General features: G+C 43.0%; 1 protein-coding gene across 1 annotated transcript; it reads left to right on the forward strand.

Moving 5' to 3' along the window:
- Positions 1-7413: 7413 nt before the first annotated feature.
- LOC136578030 (guanylate-binding protein 3-like) lies at positions 7414-21550 on the forward strand. Its single transcript, XM_066577937.1, has 11 exons — positions 7414-7507; positions 8249-8451; positions 8551-8678; positions 10508-10617; positions 13107-13294; positions 14064-14324; positions 14424-14704; positions 15341-15553; positions 15654-15756; positions 16983-17176; positions 21207-21550. The coding sequence occupies exons 2-11, from the start codon at positions 8277-8279 to the stop codon at positions 21423-21425; spliced, it is 1872 nt and encodes a 623-aa protein (XP_066434034.1). The 5' UTR covers positions 7414-7507; positions 8249-8276; the 3' UTR covers positions 21426-21550.

A 21550-nucleotide genomic window follows, 5' to 3' on the forward strand; every position in this document is an offset into this window, starting at 1 on the left:
GGCAGCAACTGGGCGACGGTCCCTACACTGGCTAGGGAAAATCATAGGAAAACCACAATCCCTGGAAACAGAGAACGAATAGATAGACAAACAATCAACCAGAGCGAAGCACAAAGGGAAAACAGCAAAGCAGTCCAGAGGCAAGCCAAGGGTCAAGCACTAAAAGTCAGTCCAGAAAACGCAGTACAGGCAGGAGGAGACGGAGTCAGGTCAGGGGAAAAGCCGAGGTCAAATACACTAATAATCAGGAATACAGAGTAACGCTGGTGAGTAACAGGAAGCCTATACAAACACTGGCAGTATCAGGAAGCCACTGAGGGGTTTAAATGCTGTCAGAGCTCCCGCCCCAGCAGCTGATTGGGGTGGAGCACCTGACAGCAGCAGGATAATCAGAGAATGCTGGGAGAACCACCCCCAGCACTAGCAGACCAAACTAGGTCAAGGAAAGATGTAGCAGGCTGCCATAGCAACAGGAATGCGGCGCTGGGCAGCAACCGCCACGTTCCTAGCACTCCTGCGACGTATAGGAGCTGTGTGGCCAGGAGTGATGACCAGCGCCGGAGTCCTCCTGCGCCGCACACCCGCCGCAGGAACGACAGTGTCAACAGTGCAGACACGGCGACCCCGATAGCCGCCCTTCCTGACACATATATGCCATCTGTGCTGTGGGCCCACCCACCACCAGTCAATCCCCTTTCTTTGAGCCCACTGTAGGGCCCTTCTGAGGGCCACCTAAGTCTTCATTCATATGCATGCTGTACAAAAAAAATACTGTTTTTAAAATGACACAATTGCCAAAAAAATGAAAATCTTATTTTTTTCCTTCTGTTTTGCTTAAATTCATTCAAAAACTGTGGGGTTAAAAGATGCAGTAAACCAATAGATGATTTTGTTAAGGAGTCTAGTTTTTATAATGTAGAACTTTGTTGGGGGTTTCTACCGTTTTGGCCTCTTACAAGTGAGCAATGGGGCCTAAAACACCTTCAAGCAAAGTTCCTGATCTGAAAGCCACTGGCTGATCCTTTCAGTTTGGGCCCTGTTGTGCATACAGACACAAGATTAGGGCCACAAGGGGTATGTTTCTGAACATGGGACATTCAGGGGTATCCATTTTGGGGTGCAAATCCTCATTTTCATGTGCACTATAAAAAAAATTGTCTTAAAATTTTATTTCTTCTCCTCTAAATTACATTAAAGGGGTTGTCTCGTGGCAGCAAGTGGGGTTAAGCACTTCTGTATGGCCATATTAATGCACTTTGTAATGTACATCGAGCATTAAATATGAGCCATACAGAAGTTATTCACTTACCTGCTCCGTTGCTGGCGTCCCCGTCGCCATGGTGCCATCTAATTCTGATGTCTTCTGGCGTTTTTAGACGCGCTTGGACAGAAGGGTCTTTTCTCTTCTGCTCGATCTGGGCACAAGCGGTGTTCTGGCTCCACCCCTTCTACGCGTCATCGCGTAGCTCCGCCCCGTCACGTGTGCCGATTCCAGCCAATCAGGAGGCTGGAATCGGCAATGGACCACACAGAGCCCACGGTGCACCATGGGAGAAGACCCGCGGTGCATCGTGGGTGAAGATCCCGCCGGCCATCTTGGAGAAGGAAGCAGTAGGAAGAAGAAAGAAGTCGCAGAGCGGGGATTCGGGTAAGTAATATATATATATATTTTTATTTAACACATCCCTTGGGTTTGTCCTGCGCCGAACGGGGGGCCTATGCAAAAAAAAAAAAACCCGTTTCGGCGCGAGACAACCCCTTTAAGTCCTGAAAATAAACTGTGGGGTCAAAATACTCCTGACCCCCCTCAGTGAATATATTAAGGGGTGTATTTTTTAAAATGGGGTCATTTGTAGGGGTATCTATCATTCTGACACCTATGAGCCTTTGCAATCTCAAAGTGTTCTTTAAAATGGTAATTAATGTTAAACTTGTACATCTCTTAAATGGTTAAAAAAACTAAAGCTTTTCAAATAAAGTAAATAGAAGGAAATAGATATCTCATCAAAAATGTGTACAGTATGTTTGCACATGTTTGATCAACTGCAATTGAAAAGATGAAAAAATGTAAATTTTGGCACGTCTATATATATAAAGACGAAAGCCCTCACTGACTCGCCACTAATTCTCCAACTTCCCGATGTCGTAGAAACATGAAATTTGGCACAAACATAGATTATCTCCAAAATAGAAAAAGTAATTGGGTCCCAACTCGATTATTCAATTCTAGCGCAAAAGACATTGGCGTCCAAATTTTATGTACGGAATCTACTTCTCTCACTTCCCGATGTCGTAGAAACATGAAATTTGGCACAAGCATAGATTATAACATAAATAAGTAAACCTAATGGGTCTCAACTCAATGATTTAATTCTAGCGCAAAATAATAAGCATCAAAATTTTACGTACATAATCTAATTCTCTCACTTTCCGGTGTCACAGAAACTTGAAATTTGGCACGAGCATTGATTATGTCATAAAAAGGAAAAGCTAATGGGTCCCAACTCGATTATTCAATTCTATGTGCAAAAGAATTAGCGTCCAAATTTTACGTACGTAATCTAATGCTCTCACTTCCTGATGCCATAGAAACATGAAATTTGGCACAAGCATTGATTATGTCATAAATAGGAAAAGCTAATGGGTCCCAACACGATTATGTAATTCTAGCGCAAAAGAATTAGCGTCCAAATTTTACGTACGGAATCTAATTCTCTCACTACCCAATGTCATAGAAATTAGAAATTTGGCACGAGCATTGATTATGTTAGAATAGAAAAAGCTAATGGGTTCTAAGTCAATTATTCAATTCTAAGCGCAAAAGAATTAGCGTCCAAATTTTACGTACGGAATCTAATTCTCTCACTTCCCAATGTCATAGAAATTAGAAATTTTGCACGAGCATTGATTATGTCATAAATAGGAAAACCTATTGGGTCCCAACTCGAATATTCAATTCTAGCGCAAAAGAATTAGCGCCAAATTTTACGTACGTAATCTAATTCTCTCACTTCCCGATGTCATAGAAACTTAAAATTTGGCACGAGCATTGATTATGTCATAAATAGGAAAACCTAATGGGTCCCAACTTGATTATTCAATTCTAAGCGCAAAAGCATTAGCGTCAAAATTTTACGTACGGAATCTAATTCTCTCACTTTCCGGTGTCATAGAAACTTGAAATTTGGCACGAGCATTGATTGTGTCATAAATAGGAAAACCAATTGGGTCCCAACTCGATTATTCAATTCTAGCGTAAAAGAATTAGCGTCCAAATTTTACGTACGTAATCTAATTTTCTCACTTCCCGATGTCGTAGAAACATGAAATTTGGCACGAGCATTGATTATGTCATATATAGGAAATGTTAATGGGTCCCAACTCGATTATTTAATTCTAGCGAAAAAAAATTAGCATCCAAATTTTACGTACGTAATCTAATTTTCTCACTACTTGATGTCATAGAAACTTAAAATTTGGCACGAACATTGATTATGTCATAAATAGGAAAACCTAATGGGTCTCAACTCGAATATTCAATTCTAGTGCAAAAGAATTTGTGTCAAAATTTTACGTACGTAATCTACTTCTCTCACTTCCCGGTGTCATAGAAACTTGAAATTTGGCACGAACATTGATTGTGTCATAAATAGAAAAACCTAATGGGTCCTAACTCAATTATTCAATTCTAAGTGCAGAAGAATTAGCGTCAAAAATTTATGTGCGTAATTTAATTTTCTCACTTCCCGATGTCGTAGAAACTTGAAATTTGGCACGGGCATTGATTATATCATAAATAGGAAAAGTTAAAGGGTCCCAACTCGATTATTTAATTCTAAGTGCAAAAGAATTAGCGTCCAAATTTTACGTACGGAATCTAATTCTCTCACTTTCTGATGTTATAGAAACTTGAAATTTGGCACAAGCATTGATTATGTCATAAACATGAAAAGGTAATGGGTCCCAACTCGATTATTTAATTCTAAGTGCAAAAGAATTAGCGTCCAAAATTTACGTACATAATCTGATTCTCTCACTTCCCGATGTCATAGAAACATGAACTTTGGCACAAGCATTGATTATGTCATAAATAGGAAAAGTTAATGGGTCCTAACTTGATTATTCAATTCTAAGCGCAAAAGAATTAGCTTCCAAAATATACGTACGAAATCTAATTCTCTCACTTCCCGATGTCATTTTATATAAAGGAAACGTTGCATGGTTACCTCCACGTGGTGTTTCCTGGGTAACACAAAGAACCATGGAAAATGGTGAACATATTTTTTTCCTGGTAACCACGACTTTATAAGATTTTCCATGTGAACACCAGATAAACACCAGTACCAAATTAACTCGGGCGAAGCTGGGCATATTAGCTAGTTTAATATATATCCACAAATTCTATCAGTCTAATTTTACCACCTAAATAAAGTACAACATGTGGCGAAAAAACATGTCAAAATTACTTGGATATGCAAAACTGTTAGGCTTGATTCACACTTTCGTCAGAGTTTTTACGTTCGCCCGCCAGCAATGCAAAAAGGCGTGAACGGGTGCACAAATATAACATTTGTGCGTCCGTTCAGACCGCCCTGGCCTGCTGAGGCAGCAATGCTATTCGGTGGGAGGAGACAGGTTAGCTCTGCTAACCTGTCTCCCCCTTCCCTCCCCCTCGCCGTCTCTCGGCAAGAGAATGAGGCAGAACAGGGCAGGAGCTAGTGTGCTAAGCTCCCGCCCCCTCTCTGCCCCTTGTCACAGCCAGCTATGAGAGGGGTCGGGACAGGGGAAGAGAGGAGCAAACAGCCGTCAAGGGGCAGAGAGGAGCAGGGAAGGGGGTGGGAGTTTAGCAGTCATTCTGCTCCCTTCCTCCCTTCTCTGGCAGCTGTCATAGGCTGTGATAGGAGTCTACGCAGCCACCACCGACGTAAACGTGCCCGGCAGAAATGTTTGCATTGTAATCCAATGTATTAGAGGGGCAGCATATATCATACGGGCATCAAAACCCAGCCGGTACGTGCCCGTGTAAATCCATCCTTAAAGTGACATATTTCCAAAACTTGGCCTGGTCATTAAGCTGGAAACTGACTTGGTTACTAAGGGGTTAATTGCGTCTCCTGATGTTTCTGTTTAGCATAATGAGTTCCAGAATTATCAAGCAACATAAATCACTGCATTTACCAGCTTCATTACTGATCATCCTAACTATGTGATATGCAGCCTCATTTATTAGAACTGTCTGACAGGAAGATGGCCCTTGTTGCCCACGTGCTGGGGGGGGGGACGCACATGACCTCGGCCCAAGTACGGCTAAGCCTCTTCCAGGCAACGCTGGGACAGCGGTTACCTGTATACGTGTGGTAGACTGCATATTTGTCACACGTGACGCTACCATTCCTTCTCACTGTAGCTTGTACTCGGCGGTTAAATGAAGAGAGTCCACACACACAGTTGACGTAAATGCCTCATTCCCTGGGAACGGGCAGAGACTGGAAAACTTTACTTGAAGCTTCTTAACAAACAGCTTAATACACACAAGTGCAAGCAGGACAGTGATGTGAGTAGGAATACTCCACAGACACTCACTTGATTAAGAACTTTGATCACTGCATGGCGGACTCTTTCCTCCACTCAGTTCTCACTCTCATTGGAAGGTTCCTGGGATAGGAGCATCAGGATACCTTTCCTCAGCCTCCATTCTCTTAACCACAAGAGGGTTGAAGGTACCCCCATGTGGCTGGCACTCTCACTCCTTTTTACTACCGTTGAAGATGATAGACTCCCCTATCACTATATTTATAGGGTACAGACATCACGTGACTAGACAGATATTGATACTTTTCTAGACATATCCCAGACACTTTCTGACACTAACCTGCCACATGCTGCAGCTGTGCAATACACATAACAGAAGACTAGACAATTTGAACAGTGCATCTACACAAAAGACATGACATGTATGATATTTATGGAGGAGCCAGAAATATGTTTTTTGGGCCACTACACCCATAGCAACCAATCAGAGCTCAGCTTTCATTCCTTCACAGCAGCAAAAGCAATCATAGCTGAGCTGTGATTCTGTTAAGGTTGTGCATCTGGGAGCTGTGGTTCTGCAGGTTTCCTTGTGCACACATTAACAGGTAGGGGTTAATTGAGCTGGCTGGGTGTGGTGTTTCTCCACCCGCCCATCCCCCTTGTCTGCTGAGTAAAAATACCAGCCAACTCTTGGGAGAGATTGCTGGTCATTTTAGTGTCTTATGTATCACTAGTTATCCCCCTCAGAGCTAGTGTTGTGAGTATGTGTGTGGTGCAGAGCGTAAGCTCTCAACTATGACCGGAAGGTTGCAAGTTCAATTCCCACTTGATTCATTTAGCCGCTTCAAGGTTGACCTAGCCTTCCTTCTTTCTGAGGTCAGTAAAATGAGAACCCAGCTTGGCGGGGGGTAATAAATAGTAATTACCTGAAAGTGCTGCAGAATAAGTTAGTGCTATACAAATAACAAGATTTTATTTTGTGTAGTATGTGGCACAGTGACCACACAGGTGCAGGCAACCTAACAGCTTTCTCCCTATCCCTGGGTGCGGCCTCCAGATGTCTGATGTCCTATGTGTGTGTTAGATGGGTGATGCCTGATACTGTTCCCTATGTCAGCATGGTGGCTGACTCTCTATTCCCCTGGTGTGAGGACACTTGGACTGCTTATGGTTTACCATTGGTATGCATGTGAGCTCTGGGTGGGGTCCGTGTTGTATGTTGCATGCACTACCTTTTGTATGTTGGTGTGAACAGTGACTTCTGTTGTATGTCTGTGCAAATGGCCAGACATGACATGTAAACAGTCTCGTTCTATGTGTTGTGCCTTTCCTGTTGTGTGTTGGTGTGAACAGCGACATGTTCTGTATGTCTGTGCAGGTGGCTAGACATGAGGTGTGAACTGTCCTGTTCCATGTGGTATGTGTCACACTGTATGTTCGTGTGAACAGCGATGTATGTTAGGTCTGTGCTGGGTGCCAGACATGTGTTCTGTGTTCAGTGTGTATGAACAATGTTGTGTCCTGTGTGTTTAGTGGTTCTCTCTAGGTCCCTAATCAGGCATAGCTATAGTATGTCCTAGAAGAAGACAGTAGGGCCAACCTTATTAGGGCGATGACCCCGGTCTTAGGCAGGGGTTCCCCACTTTCCCTGGTTACTAAGGCACAGGGCTCCTTCCATTTTAGCCTGGAGGGTACAATTGGTTTATGGAATACTATGTGTATGATGGCAGTTTTAAAGGGACACAATCATGCGTCCATTCTGAGGTGTGGCGCTTTTCTGCACCGAGTGTATAATACAGATTTGTTGCTATGGGCAACAGCGATAATCTTACTGTTGGCTTCATTTAAGAGAAGTGCATCCTGTGTGCCTCCCTGCTGAGGATAACTGAAAGTGAAAGGACGGTAAGGACCCATCATTTCAGTTGCAGAAGAGACTAAACCAGACAACTCACCAAGAGACACAGAGATATTGGAGGTATGTATATATATACTGCACAATAACCCTTCTCCTGTCCTGTATGTATATATACACTGCACGGTGCCCCTTCTCCTGTCCTGTATGTATATATACACTGCACGGGACCCCTTCTCCTGTCCTGTATGTATATATACACTGCACGGTGCCTCTTCTCCTGTCCTGTATGTATATATACCCTGCACGGTACCCCTTCTCCTGTCCTGTATGTATATATACACTGCACGGTGCCCCTTCTCCTGTCCTGTATGTATATATACACTGCACGGTGCCCCTTCTCCTGTCCTGTATGTATATATACACTGCACGGGACCCCTTCTCCTGTCCTGTATGTATATATACACTGCGCAGTACCCCTTCTCCTGTCCTGTATGTATATATACACTGCACGGTACCCCTTCTCCTGTCCTGTATGTATATATATATAATATATATATATATATATATATATATATATATATATACTTCACAGTATCTCTTTTTCTGTCCTGTATGGCCAGGAATGACTTTCACATGTTTTTCTCTTGTTCTTGTGGAGTTCTGTGGGGCTGAGAAGTCGGGTGCAATGGGAATGATACACTGTGCATATGATGAGTTGATTAGATTGCGAGCTCCTGAGGTCAGCGGCTGATGTGTTAGAGTCTGTGTACAGCGCTGTGTTATATGTGGGTGCCATATTAGCAGGGTAATTGATCTTACATCTCATGGATGTTTCTTTTCTAGACCTTTCCATTCTATCAGTCGTGTTTCGTTCCCGTTACATTTGGCGATGGATCTCCCAGTGTGTCTGATCAAAAACACTGCAGATGGAAGAATGCAGGTTAATGCAGAAGCCATCAATATCTTATCCCAGATCACCGAGCCGGTGGTGGTGGTCGCCATCGTAGGCCTGTATCGGACGGGGAAGTCCTACCTGATGAACAAGCTGGCCGGATCTCAGAAGGGTGAGTGCGATCAGAGACCGATATAATATACAGGTGCAGCGGAGCCAATGCAGTGTGACAAACTCCACTCTGCTACATCTATATCTGCTGTTTATGCAGGCTTTGATCTAGGAGCAACTGTCCAAGCTCAGACCAAGGGCATCTGGATGCGATGTCTTCCTCATCCCACTATGAAGGGTCACACGCTGGTCCTGCTGGACACAGAGGGTCTAGGAGACGTGGAGAAGGTCAGTCAACAGCCTGAAGTTAATATTAACCCATCTTATTACATTGCTCCACTATGTAGGTTGCTATAATGAACCCTTTGTTTTAAAGGGAGCCCGTCATCACTACTGACCAGCATACACTAAGTTTATACATTGTTCTCTATGGGAGTTTGTGTTCCCAACCTGCAGGGAGTCCGATGTGCTGACAGGTGCCAGTAGGGGAATGGGTGGCAGTGTAAGTATAAGAAGTCCATCTCCGGACTCCTTGCTACCTATCCTATGAGCGCCATAACTTAGTTTGTGGTGTTCATTATATTGTGACGGTGATAGACAAAGGCGAAGGTTTTAATTATAACATGGATACTATATACATGATATGACTCCACAGGAGGGTTCATATACTTGTACATTGTATTATAACATATCATAGCACCTTAAAGGGACAGCAACCACACATTCATCGTAGTTTACAATATACAGCATAACTGATAAGTCAGAACATCACTTCCAGGCTTCCCCAATATAGCAGCAAGGCGAGTGACAACTCAGGTTTCCCCATATATGCCCGGTGTGGCTAGTATTCAGCAATTCACATCCTAACAGTTGCGATGGATATACTTGCAGGGCTCTCACTATAATCTCAGGTATCGGCAGCTGCTGCGATTCTGCATCCGGCTTCCTCCTGCTCAGATTGTGTGGAAGCTGGTTAGCTTAAGTATGTGCTACTCATGACTTCATGTAGTTTAATCATTGAGCTCACACTTTTTGGAACCCCATATCTGTCTGTGTGACCCAGATATCGCTGTCTGTAGCTTTATCGCTGTGTCACATATAACTGAAAATATGCAATGCTGCTCACTAACAGTCTGTACATTCATTATATGCTGAGTGTCTTACTGCGCCATAACAACTGTATTAAGCATATAACAATTTTTTGTTCTATTAATTAAGGGCTCCCACCCACTTGTCTTTTTTTCAAGCGATTGTCAATGGGACTTTCTAATGTTAAAAACACTTTGCAAGTTGGTGCTTTTTTAACATTAGAAAGTCCCATTGACAATCGCATGAAAAAAAAGCAGCGATATAGCATGAAAAAAGGCAAGCTATAACGCGTGAAAAAAAGGCAAGTGGGTGGGAGCCCTAACTGTGCAAAAAAAGATGGCGCCATATTTAACACTTCAATAGCATTAACCCTTTCAGGTAGACTCATAATCTCGAAGATTCCCACCCTGACCAAAGACTTTTTACATAGCTGTACCAGGGAAAAGAGCGCACTCACGATTGGTACTGGTAACCACTTTTCTGGATATAGGCCTCCCCATAGTGCCCGTTTTCCAAGCTGATGGTTCAGCAGCGCACTCCCCCGCTGACAAAGTCCTTTACCTCTCAGCATATCATGCTTGGTACAAAGCTCTCAGTCATACTTTTGGCAGTCAGCTCTTGGCTCCCAGCATTGGCCTACGCAGCATTTGGTATAATTCTTGGTTCAGCAGCACTTGGTCCTTTAATGTCGTGGCAGCCCACTGGAGTATAGCACCTTCCCTCCTGCCCAGACCACTCTCAGCTGTGTCACTCCACTTGTCCCTTTTCCTCATTTTTTAGTCAATGTCTCCCTTAGTCCCAACTTGCACATAAACCATAGGTAGAAGCAGCTTTCCTTCCCTTGTGGCTGGTTGAGGGATCCCCTGTATTCTCTCCATAGTGTGGCACATTCATATCTATAGATATTTCCAGGTTGCCTGCAAAATATTTCAACTGTAGCTATTCCAGATTTCTAGGGGCAGCACTAGAGGAGTTCTATAAAGTTGTGGCTGATTTAACCCCAGTCAGATAATGTACTGATGTTACAGGGAGACAAGAAGAATGACATGTGGATCTTCTGCCTGGCCACCCTGCTGAGCAGCGCTCTGGTCTACAACAGCAAAGCCGTCATTGATGAAGATGCAATTGAGAAGATACAGTATCCTTCAAATATAAGTCCATTGTTGTGTTCAGTGCAGGTCTGATTCACCTTGCCTGCATGGAAGTAATAGAAATAAGGCTTAACGGGAAGGATATGCACTCAACACTGTATGTGGAAAACTCATAATGGTTTTATTAGACAAGAGATGCATAGTATACAAATACATAGACCTAACAGGGAAATCTGAACCAACATAAGGAGAAGTCTAAACCTATACCACACAACTGGGGAACCTTGGCTAAAAGCCCCACACTGGTCTCACCCTAGATAGGAATAGGCAGGAACACCACATACAATGTACCTCAAACATGGCCATTTTCACACCTATAGATTGAGGAGAAATCAGTTTTCCTTTCACCTGAGGACAGAAGGGGTTCCAATATACAACATAATACACACCAGGTGTCTACACAGCTAGAGACAGGCACTGAGCAAGTGACTGCACAGCTAGAGACAGGCACTGAGCAAGTGACTGCACAGCTAGAGACAGGCACTGAGCAAGTGACTGCACAGCTAGAGACAGGCACTGAGCAAGTGACTGCACAGCTAGAGACGGGCACTGAGCAAGTGACTGCACAGCTAGAGACGGGCACTGAGCAAGTGACTGCACAGCTAGAGGCGGGCACTGAGCAAGTGACTGCACAGCTAGAGGCGAGCACTGAGCAAGTGACTGCACAGCTAGAGGCGGGCACTGAGCAAGTGACTGCACAGCTAGAGACAGGCACTGAGCAAGTGACTGCACAGCTAGAGACGGGCACTGAGCAAGTGACTGCACAGCTAGAGACGGGCACTGAGCAAGTGACTGCACAGCTAGAGACGGGCACTGAGCAAGTGACTGCACAGCTAGAGGCGGGCACTGAGCAAGTGACTGCACAGCTAGAGGCGGGCACTGAGCAAGTGACTGCACAGCTAGAGGCGGGCACTGAGCAAGTGACTGCACAGCTAGAGACAAGCACTGAGCAAGTGACTGTACAGCTAGAGACAGGCACTGAGCAAGTGACTGCACAGCTAGAGACAGGCACTGAGCAAGTGACTGCACAGCTAGAGACAGGCACTGAGCAAGTGACTGCACAGCTAGAGACAGGCACTGAGCAAGTGACTGCACAGCTAGAGACAGGCACTGAGCAAGTGACTGCACAGCTAGAGACAGGCACTGAGCAAGTGACTGCACAGCTAGAGACGGGCACTGAGCAAGTGACTGCACAGCTAGAGACGGGCACTGAGCAAGTGACTGCACAGCTAGAGGCGGGCACTGAGCAAGTGACTGCACAGCTAGAGACGGGCACTGAGCAAGTGACTGCACAGCTAGAGACGGGCACTGAGCAAGTGACTGCACAGCTAGAGACGGGCACTGAGCAAGTGACTGCACAGCTAGAGACGGGCACTGAGCAAGTGACTGCACAGCTAGAGATAGGCACTGAACAAGAATTGCTCACACCAGGTGTCTTCACACCTACAGACACAGCGGAATCCCACCTAGTACATCATGCATACAACCATACACAAACAGAACATAGTTTAACTGTTCACATACATAAGGGGTAGAGCATCAGACATCATCCATCCGACAGTGTAAAGGACATCCGATGTCTAGAAGCACACCTAACAGAAGGGTAAGGGTGCAGGGGCCTACAAACCATGAACAAGGGAATCAGGTGTCCAAACCATCTTCATGGAGTATCGGGGAACAACTCTAACTTACCTTAATTTAAACAAGAGACTGGTACTTATGTGCACAGGATGCATGGTGGTAGGCTGGCTGGAGAAATCCCCACAATCAGTCAGCCAAACCAACCACACCTGCAGCCATGTGCTTTTGAAAGGACAGAGTACTACAGGTCCCAGGAGCACAAGATGACATCCATCAAGAACAAAGTTTGAAACTGCAAACATAGACTATTTTACTTCTCGTAAATGTTGAAGTATCTTCTTGCATTTTACAATCCCGGCAGACTCTTAAGGGAAAAGCAAAGTCCTTAGACGACTAATTCCTCTCAGGCAATGACTAAGTCATTGTGCATCTAGTAGGGTTGAGTCGAAAACAATTTTGAAGCTGTTTTAAGAGTAGTTTCCTGCTCTCAATAATTACATTAAGAGGAGGTGGGCTTCAAAGCCAAAATCAACTTGGAGCCTCCTCTTGGGGTTGGTTCATGACTTCCCTGCATGGTCCAGGACAGGATTGTCCATTGTTTTGTTCCCCATTTCTTATCCCTTGTAGAATAAGAGGGTGGTTTTGACTTCAGGATGGTTCCCTCCCTTGCTTTTCTGACATTTTGTTAGAGACCGCCCTAGTTTGTTACCTACTCTGAGGAAGGGTCAAGTAAAAATAGTGTCCTAATCTTTAAGGGCCCTGTAGTAGTCATTTGGGTTTTCTCTATGGTATATACAGTATGATCATAGTGTGATTTTTGACTTCCATCTAGTTGAAAGGAGTGACTTTTTGCCTCTTAGACACTTGGCTTTTTTTCCCTAATTCATTTCTGCAGCTATGTGGGTGAAATGGCCGAGCTAATTAAAGTGAAATCTGAAGACAATGACGATGATGAAGCAGAGTTTGACAGACACTTCCCCATCTTCATATGGGCGGTGAGAGATGTTACTTTAAAACTGGAGTTCAATGGAAAGCCAATCACTGAGGATGAATATCTGGAGAATGCCCTGATGTTGCAGAAAGGTTAGATATCAGTCTAACAGTATTATATGGGAAATTCAGAAATGAGTATGGAAGGTCACCCCATAGAGGATCTTGGGAAGCCACCAGTGGATAGAATTTCCCAGTCCCAGGTTGGGGTTTCCTCTGAATGTACACTGAATGGCCCTTTTATTAGAGGCACCGTCCCTTTCACGATTGCAGCTTGTTTGTATGGAAATTAGAGCTGTTACCCCAAAGTGCAGCATGGAATCGGGTGACAGATTGTCTGTGGATTAGTTTCCAGCTATTTTAATGACTTTTAATGAGGCTTGGTCATAAGGCCATGGTCTCACCACCAAATGTGTGAGGCTTTCTCATGCAGCTGTGTGGAGAATAGACCAAGAATGGCCTGATCAAGAAAATCCATCCAGCAAAATCGGATCCTGGGATTAATAGGGGTAAAAGGAGGATGTAAAAAATCAGTCTGACCAATAGGCGCTGCACTGTCAAGAGCAACCGAATAGAGTACTGGTGCATCAACTAACAGATAGGCTATAACAGCAGACAATCAGCTCCAGTACCATTGTGTCTCAGAGAAACAGAAAGGTGAGACTCCAATGGGCAAAAGAGCGCAAAACTTGTATCACTGAGAAGTGGAAAAACATCTCCTAGTCAGATGGATCCAGATTTCTATTGCGCCATGTTGATGGGCACGTCAGAATTTGTTCTGGGTATGTTGCCATAAGCAGAGGGCAGTGTAAGGAATCAATGGTGGTAGAAATATTCCTAATCTATTTTCTGTATTCAAAAGCTGAAAATGGGCAGAAGGGATCGGCGAAGGTCGAGCGGCGCAACAAGTGCAGAGAATGCATCCGCATGTACTTCAAGGAACGCAAGTGCTTTATGTTTGATCTTCCTACGGCGGATAAAAATGTTCTCCAGAACATGGATGAGGTGTCTGATGATCAGCTGAGTCCTGTGTTTATGGTCCAGACAAGGAAATTCTGTGACTATGTTTATAAAAATGCGGGAGTCAAATACATGGATGATGTACATCAGGTTAACGGGAAAAGTGAGTATTTGCAAACCAATGACTGTAAGTAATGATTGGCCTGATATTGCATCTAGATGTAAACCTTGGATATGTCTGTCACCTGCTCATTGTTCCTAGGTCTGGCCCATCTGGCCACCATGTACACTCATGCTATAAGCTCTTCTAATGCCGCTTGCATGGAGGATGTGGTGACCAATATATCTGTGGCGGAAAACACAGTAGCTGTGAGGGAGGCAACGCAACATTATGAAAACAAGATGAAAGAAAGAGTCACTCTTCCCACTGAGACACTGGACCAGATCCTAAAGCTAAGTGAAGAGTGTCAAAAGGAGGCACTGAAGATCTTCATGAAAAGGTCCTTTAAGGACAATGACCGCCAGTTCCAGAAACAATTTTTGGTAAGTCATCAGTACAGGGTTACCCCATCATTACCCCTCACAGGGTCCTTTATCAAGGCATAATGAGCCTGTGAGGTCCGAAAGCTCGCATTAACATCACATATTTTTGTTAGTCATTAAAAGGTATCATATCTACAAGATTACTTGGTTTTTCTTGCTGGGAACAATCACACTTTGCTCTACTGGCTAACACCGGACCAAAACCTTTTTTTTTTTCATCATTTTAAATTAAGACCCAAGAATATAATCATAGGGAAGGATTGCAAAAACTTTGTATGAAAAACTTTTATGATAAATAGATATGAGAAAATCAATCTGCAGGTTGGACTACTCCAGCCAGACTACTCCAGGCCCTACAGTTTCTCATCTCTAAACCAATCAGGGATTAGCACACAGTAAATCAAAGAGCAAAATCACATTGGGTCTACTAAACTGTTGAAGCTCCAAAGTCATTTCACCGCCGTAGGTTCTCTTCTTGTACCCACACTCTGCAGAGCACAACATAAGGAAAATTGTGGGGGCTCTTCCAATGGGAATGATTCCAGGTCATCCTTATGATCTCATGTGATGAAAGTATTTATATATGGGAGGTAAAACATACTTCTCTTGCATAGAAGATCTTTTGACTTTCCACAGGAAATTATAGAGAAGAAAAAGAATGAGCTTTTCCAGAAGAATGACACAGAGTCTCAAACACACTGTGAGAAGTTGATCAAGACTATTTCCAAAGACCTCCAGAATTGTTTGGATCAAGGGTCATATGTGACATCAGGCGGGTACCAGAAGTTTAAAGAGGAAATGCAACGCATCGAAGAGAAATACAAGAATGAGCCAAGAAAGGGCACAAAGGTGGGTATTGGGTACATTGCACATTGCCATTAACATGTATCCACAGATGACCTATTACTAGCCTCCCTGTCTCTTCTAATTCAGTTTCAAACATTTTTAGGCTGAGGAAGTTCTTCAGAAGTTTAAGAAGTCCAAGGAAATGGATGGTATTACCATCATGAAGAGTGATAAGGCTCTTAGTGATCAGCAAAAGAAAATAGAAGGTAGGTGCCGATGGTGCAACAACAGTTTTGTTAAATGATTTGCCACTTTGAGAAAAATCTTAGTAAATTAATTCACCGGTTGTATTTAGATATACAGATTGGGCCTGTTAGCTTCTAGCTACTGTTAGGTAAGAATGTCTATGCCTTTGGGGGACTATAAAGACTTGGGGACCAGTGTTGGTGCCACCTTCTGCAAAATGGCCAAACATTATCTGGGACACTACTCGGAAACCTAACAGTGGTGGGAACTGTGATGTCAGTGACTGAAATTTCTAATCTAACCACTTATCCATGGCCTTTCCATGCCTCTTCTGTATGGACCGCAATGTGTTTCTGCTCCAGGGGCCTATTTGTGTCTCTGCTCCATAGACCCACAGTAATCATGTCTCTGCTGCTTGGAACTCTCTGTGTCTTTGCTCGATTAATCACTTTGTGTCTGTCCTTTGGACCTCTCTGTGATTTTGCTCCATAGACCTTTTTGAGATATTGCTCCCTGGACTTTTCTGCGTCTCTGCTCCATGGATCTCTCTGCTTCATGTATTCCTTTGTGTCTTTGCTTCATGGACCTCTCTGTATCCCGGTTCCATGAATCTACTTGTGTCTTTGCTCCATGAATAACTTTGTATGTGTCTTATTTTTCTTTGTGTGTTCAGGGGCTTTGTGTGGCACAGAGTGTTAAGGCAGCAGTATGCAGCTCTCACTCACAACCTGAAGGTTGAAAATTGAATCCCTGCCTGGTTCATGTAGCCGGCTCAAGGTTGACTCAACCTTCCATCCTTCCGAAGTTGATATAATGAGTATCCAGATTGCTGGCGGGTAATAAATAAATTACCTGAAAGCGCTGTTTGTTGGTGCTATATAAACAGGTCCCTTTTTCACCCTTTTTAGCTTCATGGACCTCTCCATTTCTCTGTTCCATGGATATCTTTGTGGCTCCACTTAATGGACCCATTTATGTCTATGATGGATGGACCTCTCTGTTTGTCTTTTGCCATACTATGTCTTGTGCTCAGTTGATCTCTTTATGCTTGGCTACTGTATATTGACCTCCCTGTGTCTTTGCTTCATGAATTATGTGGCATTAACCATAGTGATATATACAGAAGGAGATGTCATTGCGTTGCCAGAGTACTCATCAAACATTTCATACTGTATAAGGACTTTCCCAGTCGGATACCACAAAGCCTCTCACAAGTCACTATTTGCTCTCCTTTTTTATTTATCAGAAGAAAAAGCGAATCAAGAAAAACGGGAGCTACAGAGAAAAATGGAAGAAAATCAACGATCTGAGGAAAATAAAAAGATGGAGCATCAAAGGAGGATCTTTGAGGAGAACTTTAAAGAAATGGCAGAAAAGATACAAATGGAAACACGTGTGATGCAGAAACAACTCCAGGATTCCCTGAAACATAAGACTACAGTAAGTCAGATAATTCACAGTATAAACGGCTGATCGCCTCCATCTCTAGATAATCCATTCTAAAGCCAACTACATACATGACATAAAAATGGGACTGGACTTGTGGCAGAGACCAAATCAGTTCAATGAAAGTCTCTGATTAGGATCAGACCACCAGGGAAGCAAAGGATTCCCTACAGGCTCTGACACAATAATTTACACCTAATGCCCAGTGGAAGACTACCATCTTTGGAAATGACTTTGGGGACAATCCCTCACCTTTGGCGCCTATCCTCTATAGAAACACAGAATAAAACACATCATGTACACCTGTGGCAGTATGGGAAACGTTTGTATGGTGTTACTGCTTATCTTGATCAGCTATATCTCACAGAGCTTCAGTAGGGCAAGAGGAGAACCGGGTGGCTGCCGGCTCCATAAAGCTAATCCTGCTATGTAGTGAGGAGAAAGCAAACAGAAGAGCAAATGAACACACATTGGCTAATTGTTTGCCCTTTTACATGACCAGAGCAATCAAGCAAATGAACATTCAGATAGATATTCTTGCCCGTTAATCGGGCCACTTAGAAGGCCAATTAAGGCTCTTTTACATGTGCCAATTCTTGGGCACAAAATTCATCCACTTGATCTTTGAGCCGTGTACGTCTATGCTTGTGTACACTGATTTATTAGCCGATCTTTGATTTTCAGCAAGCATTAAAATGTTTGCTGGTCATTTATGCATCACTCTGAGTGAATGGGTGGATGTACAGATGGCCTACGGAGACGAATGATCACACTAACAGTCATTTGTCTCTATGGTAGCAGAAAAGTAAGTGAGTTCTTGATTGGCCTGTCGATAGACACACATTACATCAGGCTGAGAATTGGCCCCTGTAATTATGCTTTGATCATCTTATGTATCTTCTGTCCTGACATTTCAGCTCAATACTGCTGATATGCCAATGTAAACATGGTGAGATGAGCCCCGTGGAGCTGGCACTACAGGAAAGATGTCTTTTTCTACAGTTGGAGTTGGAAAAGATTGTCCTGTCATTCCCTGGGAGCGGTTGGGATTTTCAGGAGTGTTGGTCATAATGTAGATCAGTGTAACAGCACATATAATGTAGATTAGGGGTACCCAACTGGTTTTTCTAAGGGTCCACTTATCTGGTCTGTTATCAAATATTGTTCTGGCAAGCCCAGGTAATAAAGATTAAAATAAGGCAAAAAATTATAATTATGTATAAAATACAGTACGATTGCAACGATACTAAATATCTATAGGTTTTTTCTTACTACTTTTGCACTATAGGATACTTATCTTGTCCTATTCTGAGAGTCACATTCTACTCATCAACGGTGCTGTGTGAGGGGTTATTATTATTATATTTTCATTGATACCATTTTGGGTTCCACGTGGCTATTTGAACACTGATAAGCCAGTATACCAGTTCTACACAGTGATAGTGATTACAGTGTAGTTACCTCCAATGGTCACAGGTGACATCTTCTTTGATTGGTGACATCCATTACTTCTCTATCGAGGCTCACACCGACACGACCAGCAATGACTCATCTCTTTTGCCTGCCACTACCCCAATGCCTCTCTTAGTAATGCCCCAATAATAAATAGTGCCCCTTTGTGGCCCCTCTCAGTTATACCACCCCTCTGTGGCCCCTCCTATTTATGCTGCTCACTTGTGGCCTTTTTTAGTTATAGGGCCACCCTCCACTAACTACTTCATCTTCTACATTTTTGTTTTTACTTCATTAACTTTTTTTAAAATTTAAAGCAGAGGTATACATTACAGCAATAAATCACATTTTAGTAGGTATTACAGTAATAATCAATCGTATGCTCCATTTGTACTGCTTGAAACAATTTCCATATAATTTTAACTAGCAATACAAGTATTAATCTTTGTTACACATAAATTGTCTATATATACTTTAATGATTTTCCAGTAATATATAAAAAAGGAAAAGAACCAGCAACTAATTAACTTGGCATCTGTACATTAAACATTTATATCACGAATTTGAATAATTTCTCGGCGTGTCCCAAGATTCATTAAATTGACTTATAGAGTTGCTACGAAACGCTAACCATTTTTCAAATACTGTATATACTCAAGTATAAGCCTAGTTTTTCAGGACATTTTTTTGTGCTGAAAAAGCCCCCCTCGGCTTATACTCGAGTCAGGGAAGGCTTAAAAAAAAAAACCCTCCATACTCCCCTCCCAACCGGCGGCGGTGTGGCAGGCTGCTTGAATTCTCTCCCCTGTCATCCCCCGCCATCAGCACTTTGTAAGTAAGAGCCGTGATTGGATAGAGCGTCAGCCAATAACAACCGGTGCTCAATCACTCACAGCCAATCAAGCTGCTTTAAAATTCTCCCTACCGTAATCTCTCTGCTCGGTTTCAAATCCCCTGCTGTTAGTGCTGTGTAAGTAAGCGCTGTGATTGGATCGAGCGCCAGCTGTGATTGGCTGGCACTCAATCCAATCACAGCGCTTACTTACACAGCACAGACAGAGCCAAGCAGAGAGGACGGCGGGGCATGACAGCGGGGAGAATTCAAGCAGCTTGTCACACAGACACAGACGTCTGGGAGGTGAGTATGGAGGTTTTTTTTTTACCTAGTATATACTCGAGTACAGCTCGGCTTATACTCGAGTCAATAAGTTTTACCAGTTTTTTGTGGTGTAACTTATTGTCTAGGCTTATACTCGGGTCGGCTAATACTCGAGTATATACGGTTATACGGTATGTATTATTCTGCCATACAGTTGTTAGCGCAATGTTCGCTATTCGATATACTGTGGGTGCCATATTAGATTTAATTAATATACAGGCCCGGATACCCCCCCAATAAACAGACATCTACATGGTGTACACCAAAAGGGATATACCTTTACTTAGGCAGGTAAAAGTTTATATAAGGTTTCAAACACAGGAAGTTGGGTCATTCAGGGTCCAGTTACAGATTTTGTGTGCTGATAGGTCATTCTCATAGGGAGGTATTGGTGAGGTAGCTGTGAGATCATTCACCGGGGAGGAGCTTCCCTTGAGCATGCATGTTGTCCAAAGGAGATACTTCCTGTTTCTCTCCAGCCATTTCCTGTCCTTTTACACAAAGACATTCCTTTTTGCCATGCGGCTGTACTTGAGCCCTGGATAAGTTTTCTGCTGGTCAAAACTGGTTTGACCTGTTTTTGGACATAATACACTGCTCCTTCAATTATTGTGGGGGAAGTTCGCTCCCCTCATCTTAACATCTTCACAGCTGACAACAGAAAATACACAAAATGGTGAAACTCTCATAGTCATTCTCCCACATGGTTCTTGAACTCGCTTATTTCCATGGGAGATGGGTTTCTCCAATACTTTGCAATGATTATTTTAGAATGTGTTAATAGGTATCTGGATTTTTTGGGAAATTTTTCCAAACCTATTAATTAAATTAGTTTGGCCTCTCTAGGAATATGACATGGCATTATGTCTTGTAGAAGTATAAGTACATCTCCCCAGAAACATTTTAATTTAGGACATGACCAGAATCTATGTAACAGAGAACCCCCTTGTCCACACTCTCTCCAACACAAACCATTGCCAATAATTGATCTGTTAGCTAGTAGTGAGGGAGTGTAATACCGCTCAGTTGTAGTTTTGTTTGGGTTCCTAATATACCTAGACCTTTAGTGGATTTTGATATTGATCTGAATGCCCTTACCCAGGATTCCATAGGTATTTTCTCTCTCAGTTCAATTTCCCAACTCATCATATATGATTTTTTCAACGTATTTGTGTTATCTGTCAAAATATCGTAGAAAAATCTAGTTTCTGACTTGCCTATAATAGGTTCTGATATTATTTTGTTAATGAGTATGATGGGAAGGTTTAGTTTGTGAACAGGAGATTTTTGTAGAAAGGAGCTGATTCCATTAATATATAGTTCTGATTATGTCTGATATGTTCATCATATTCTATCAGTCATCACATTCTCTCCTGCAGGCACCATAATGCTGCTTTCCTCTTGTCTTCTCAGGAGCGGGACTTGTACTTGTCCCAGGGTTGCAAGGAACAGGCCATGATGTACCAGGAGCAGATCAATGATGTGAGCAAGAAGCAAAAAAAGTTAGACTTTCCCAGCTTGCTGTCCGGTGCAGTAGATGTGTTAGGTACTGTCACTACATACATATTACCACCAGCCTTTCGTTTAGCCTTCAACTTCGTCTCAGGAGCTGTAAAAATATTCAAAAAGTAACAGGTCTTTGAGGAACAGTGATATTATTGATATTATTATTGTTTTCTTTATTTCTTTGTGTTCTTTTTGTCTTTTTTTCCCTCGACATAAATCATGTTCCACTTCATTCCTATAAATTGATCATT

Source organism: Eleutherodactylus coqui, chromosome 8 (assembly GCF_035609145.1).
Source record: "Eleutherodactylus coqui strain aEleCoq1 chromosome 8, aEleCoq1.hap1, whole genome shotgun sequence".
In the NCBI taxonomy this organism is placed as follows: domain Eukaryota; kingdom Metazoa; phylum Chordata; class Amphibia; order Anura; family Eleutherodactylidae; genus Eleutherodactylus; species Eleutherodactylus coqui.

Excerpts from the sequence above, each read along its gene's own strand:
- LOC136578030 (XM_066577937.1), top strand. The coding sequence starts at position 8,277 with ATGGATCTCCCAGTGTGTCTGATCAAAAACACTGCAGATGGAAGAATG. Across the intron at positions 8,679-10,507 it reads GTCTAGGAGACGTGGAGAAG|GGAGACAAGAAGAATGACAT; the intron begins GTCAGTCAACAG and ends CTGATGTTACAG. Across the intron at positions 15,757-16,982 it reads TCAGCAAAAGAAAATAGAAG|AAGAAAAAGCGAATCAAGAA; the intron begins GTAGGTGCCGAT and ends TTTATTTATCAG.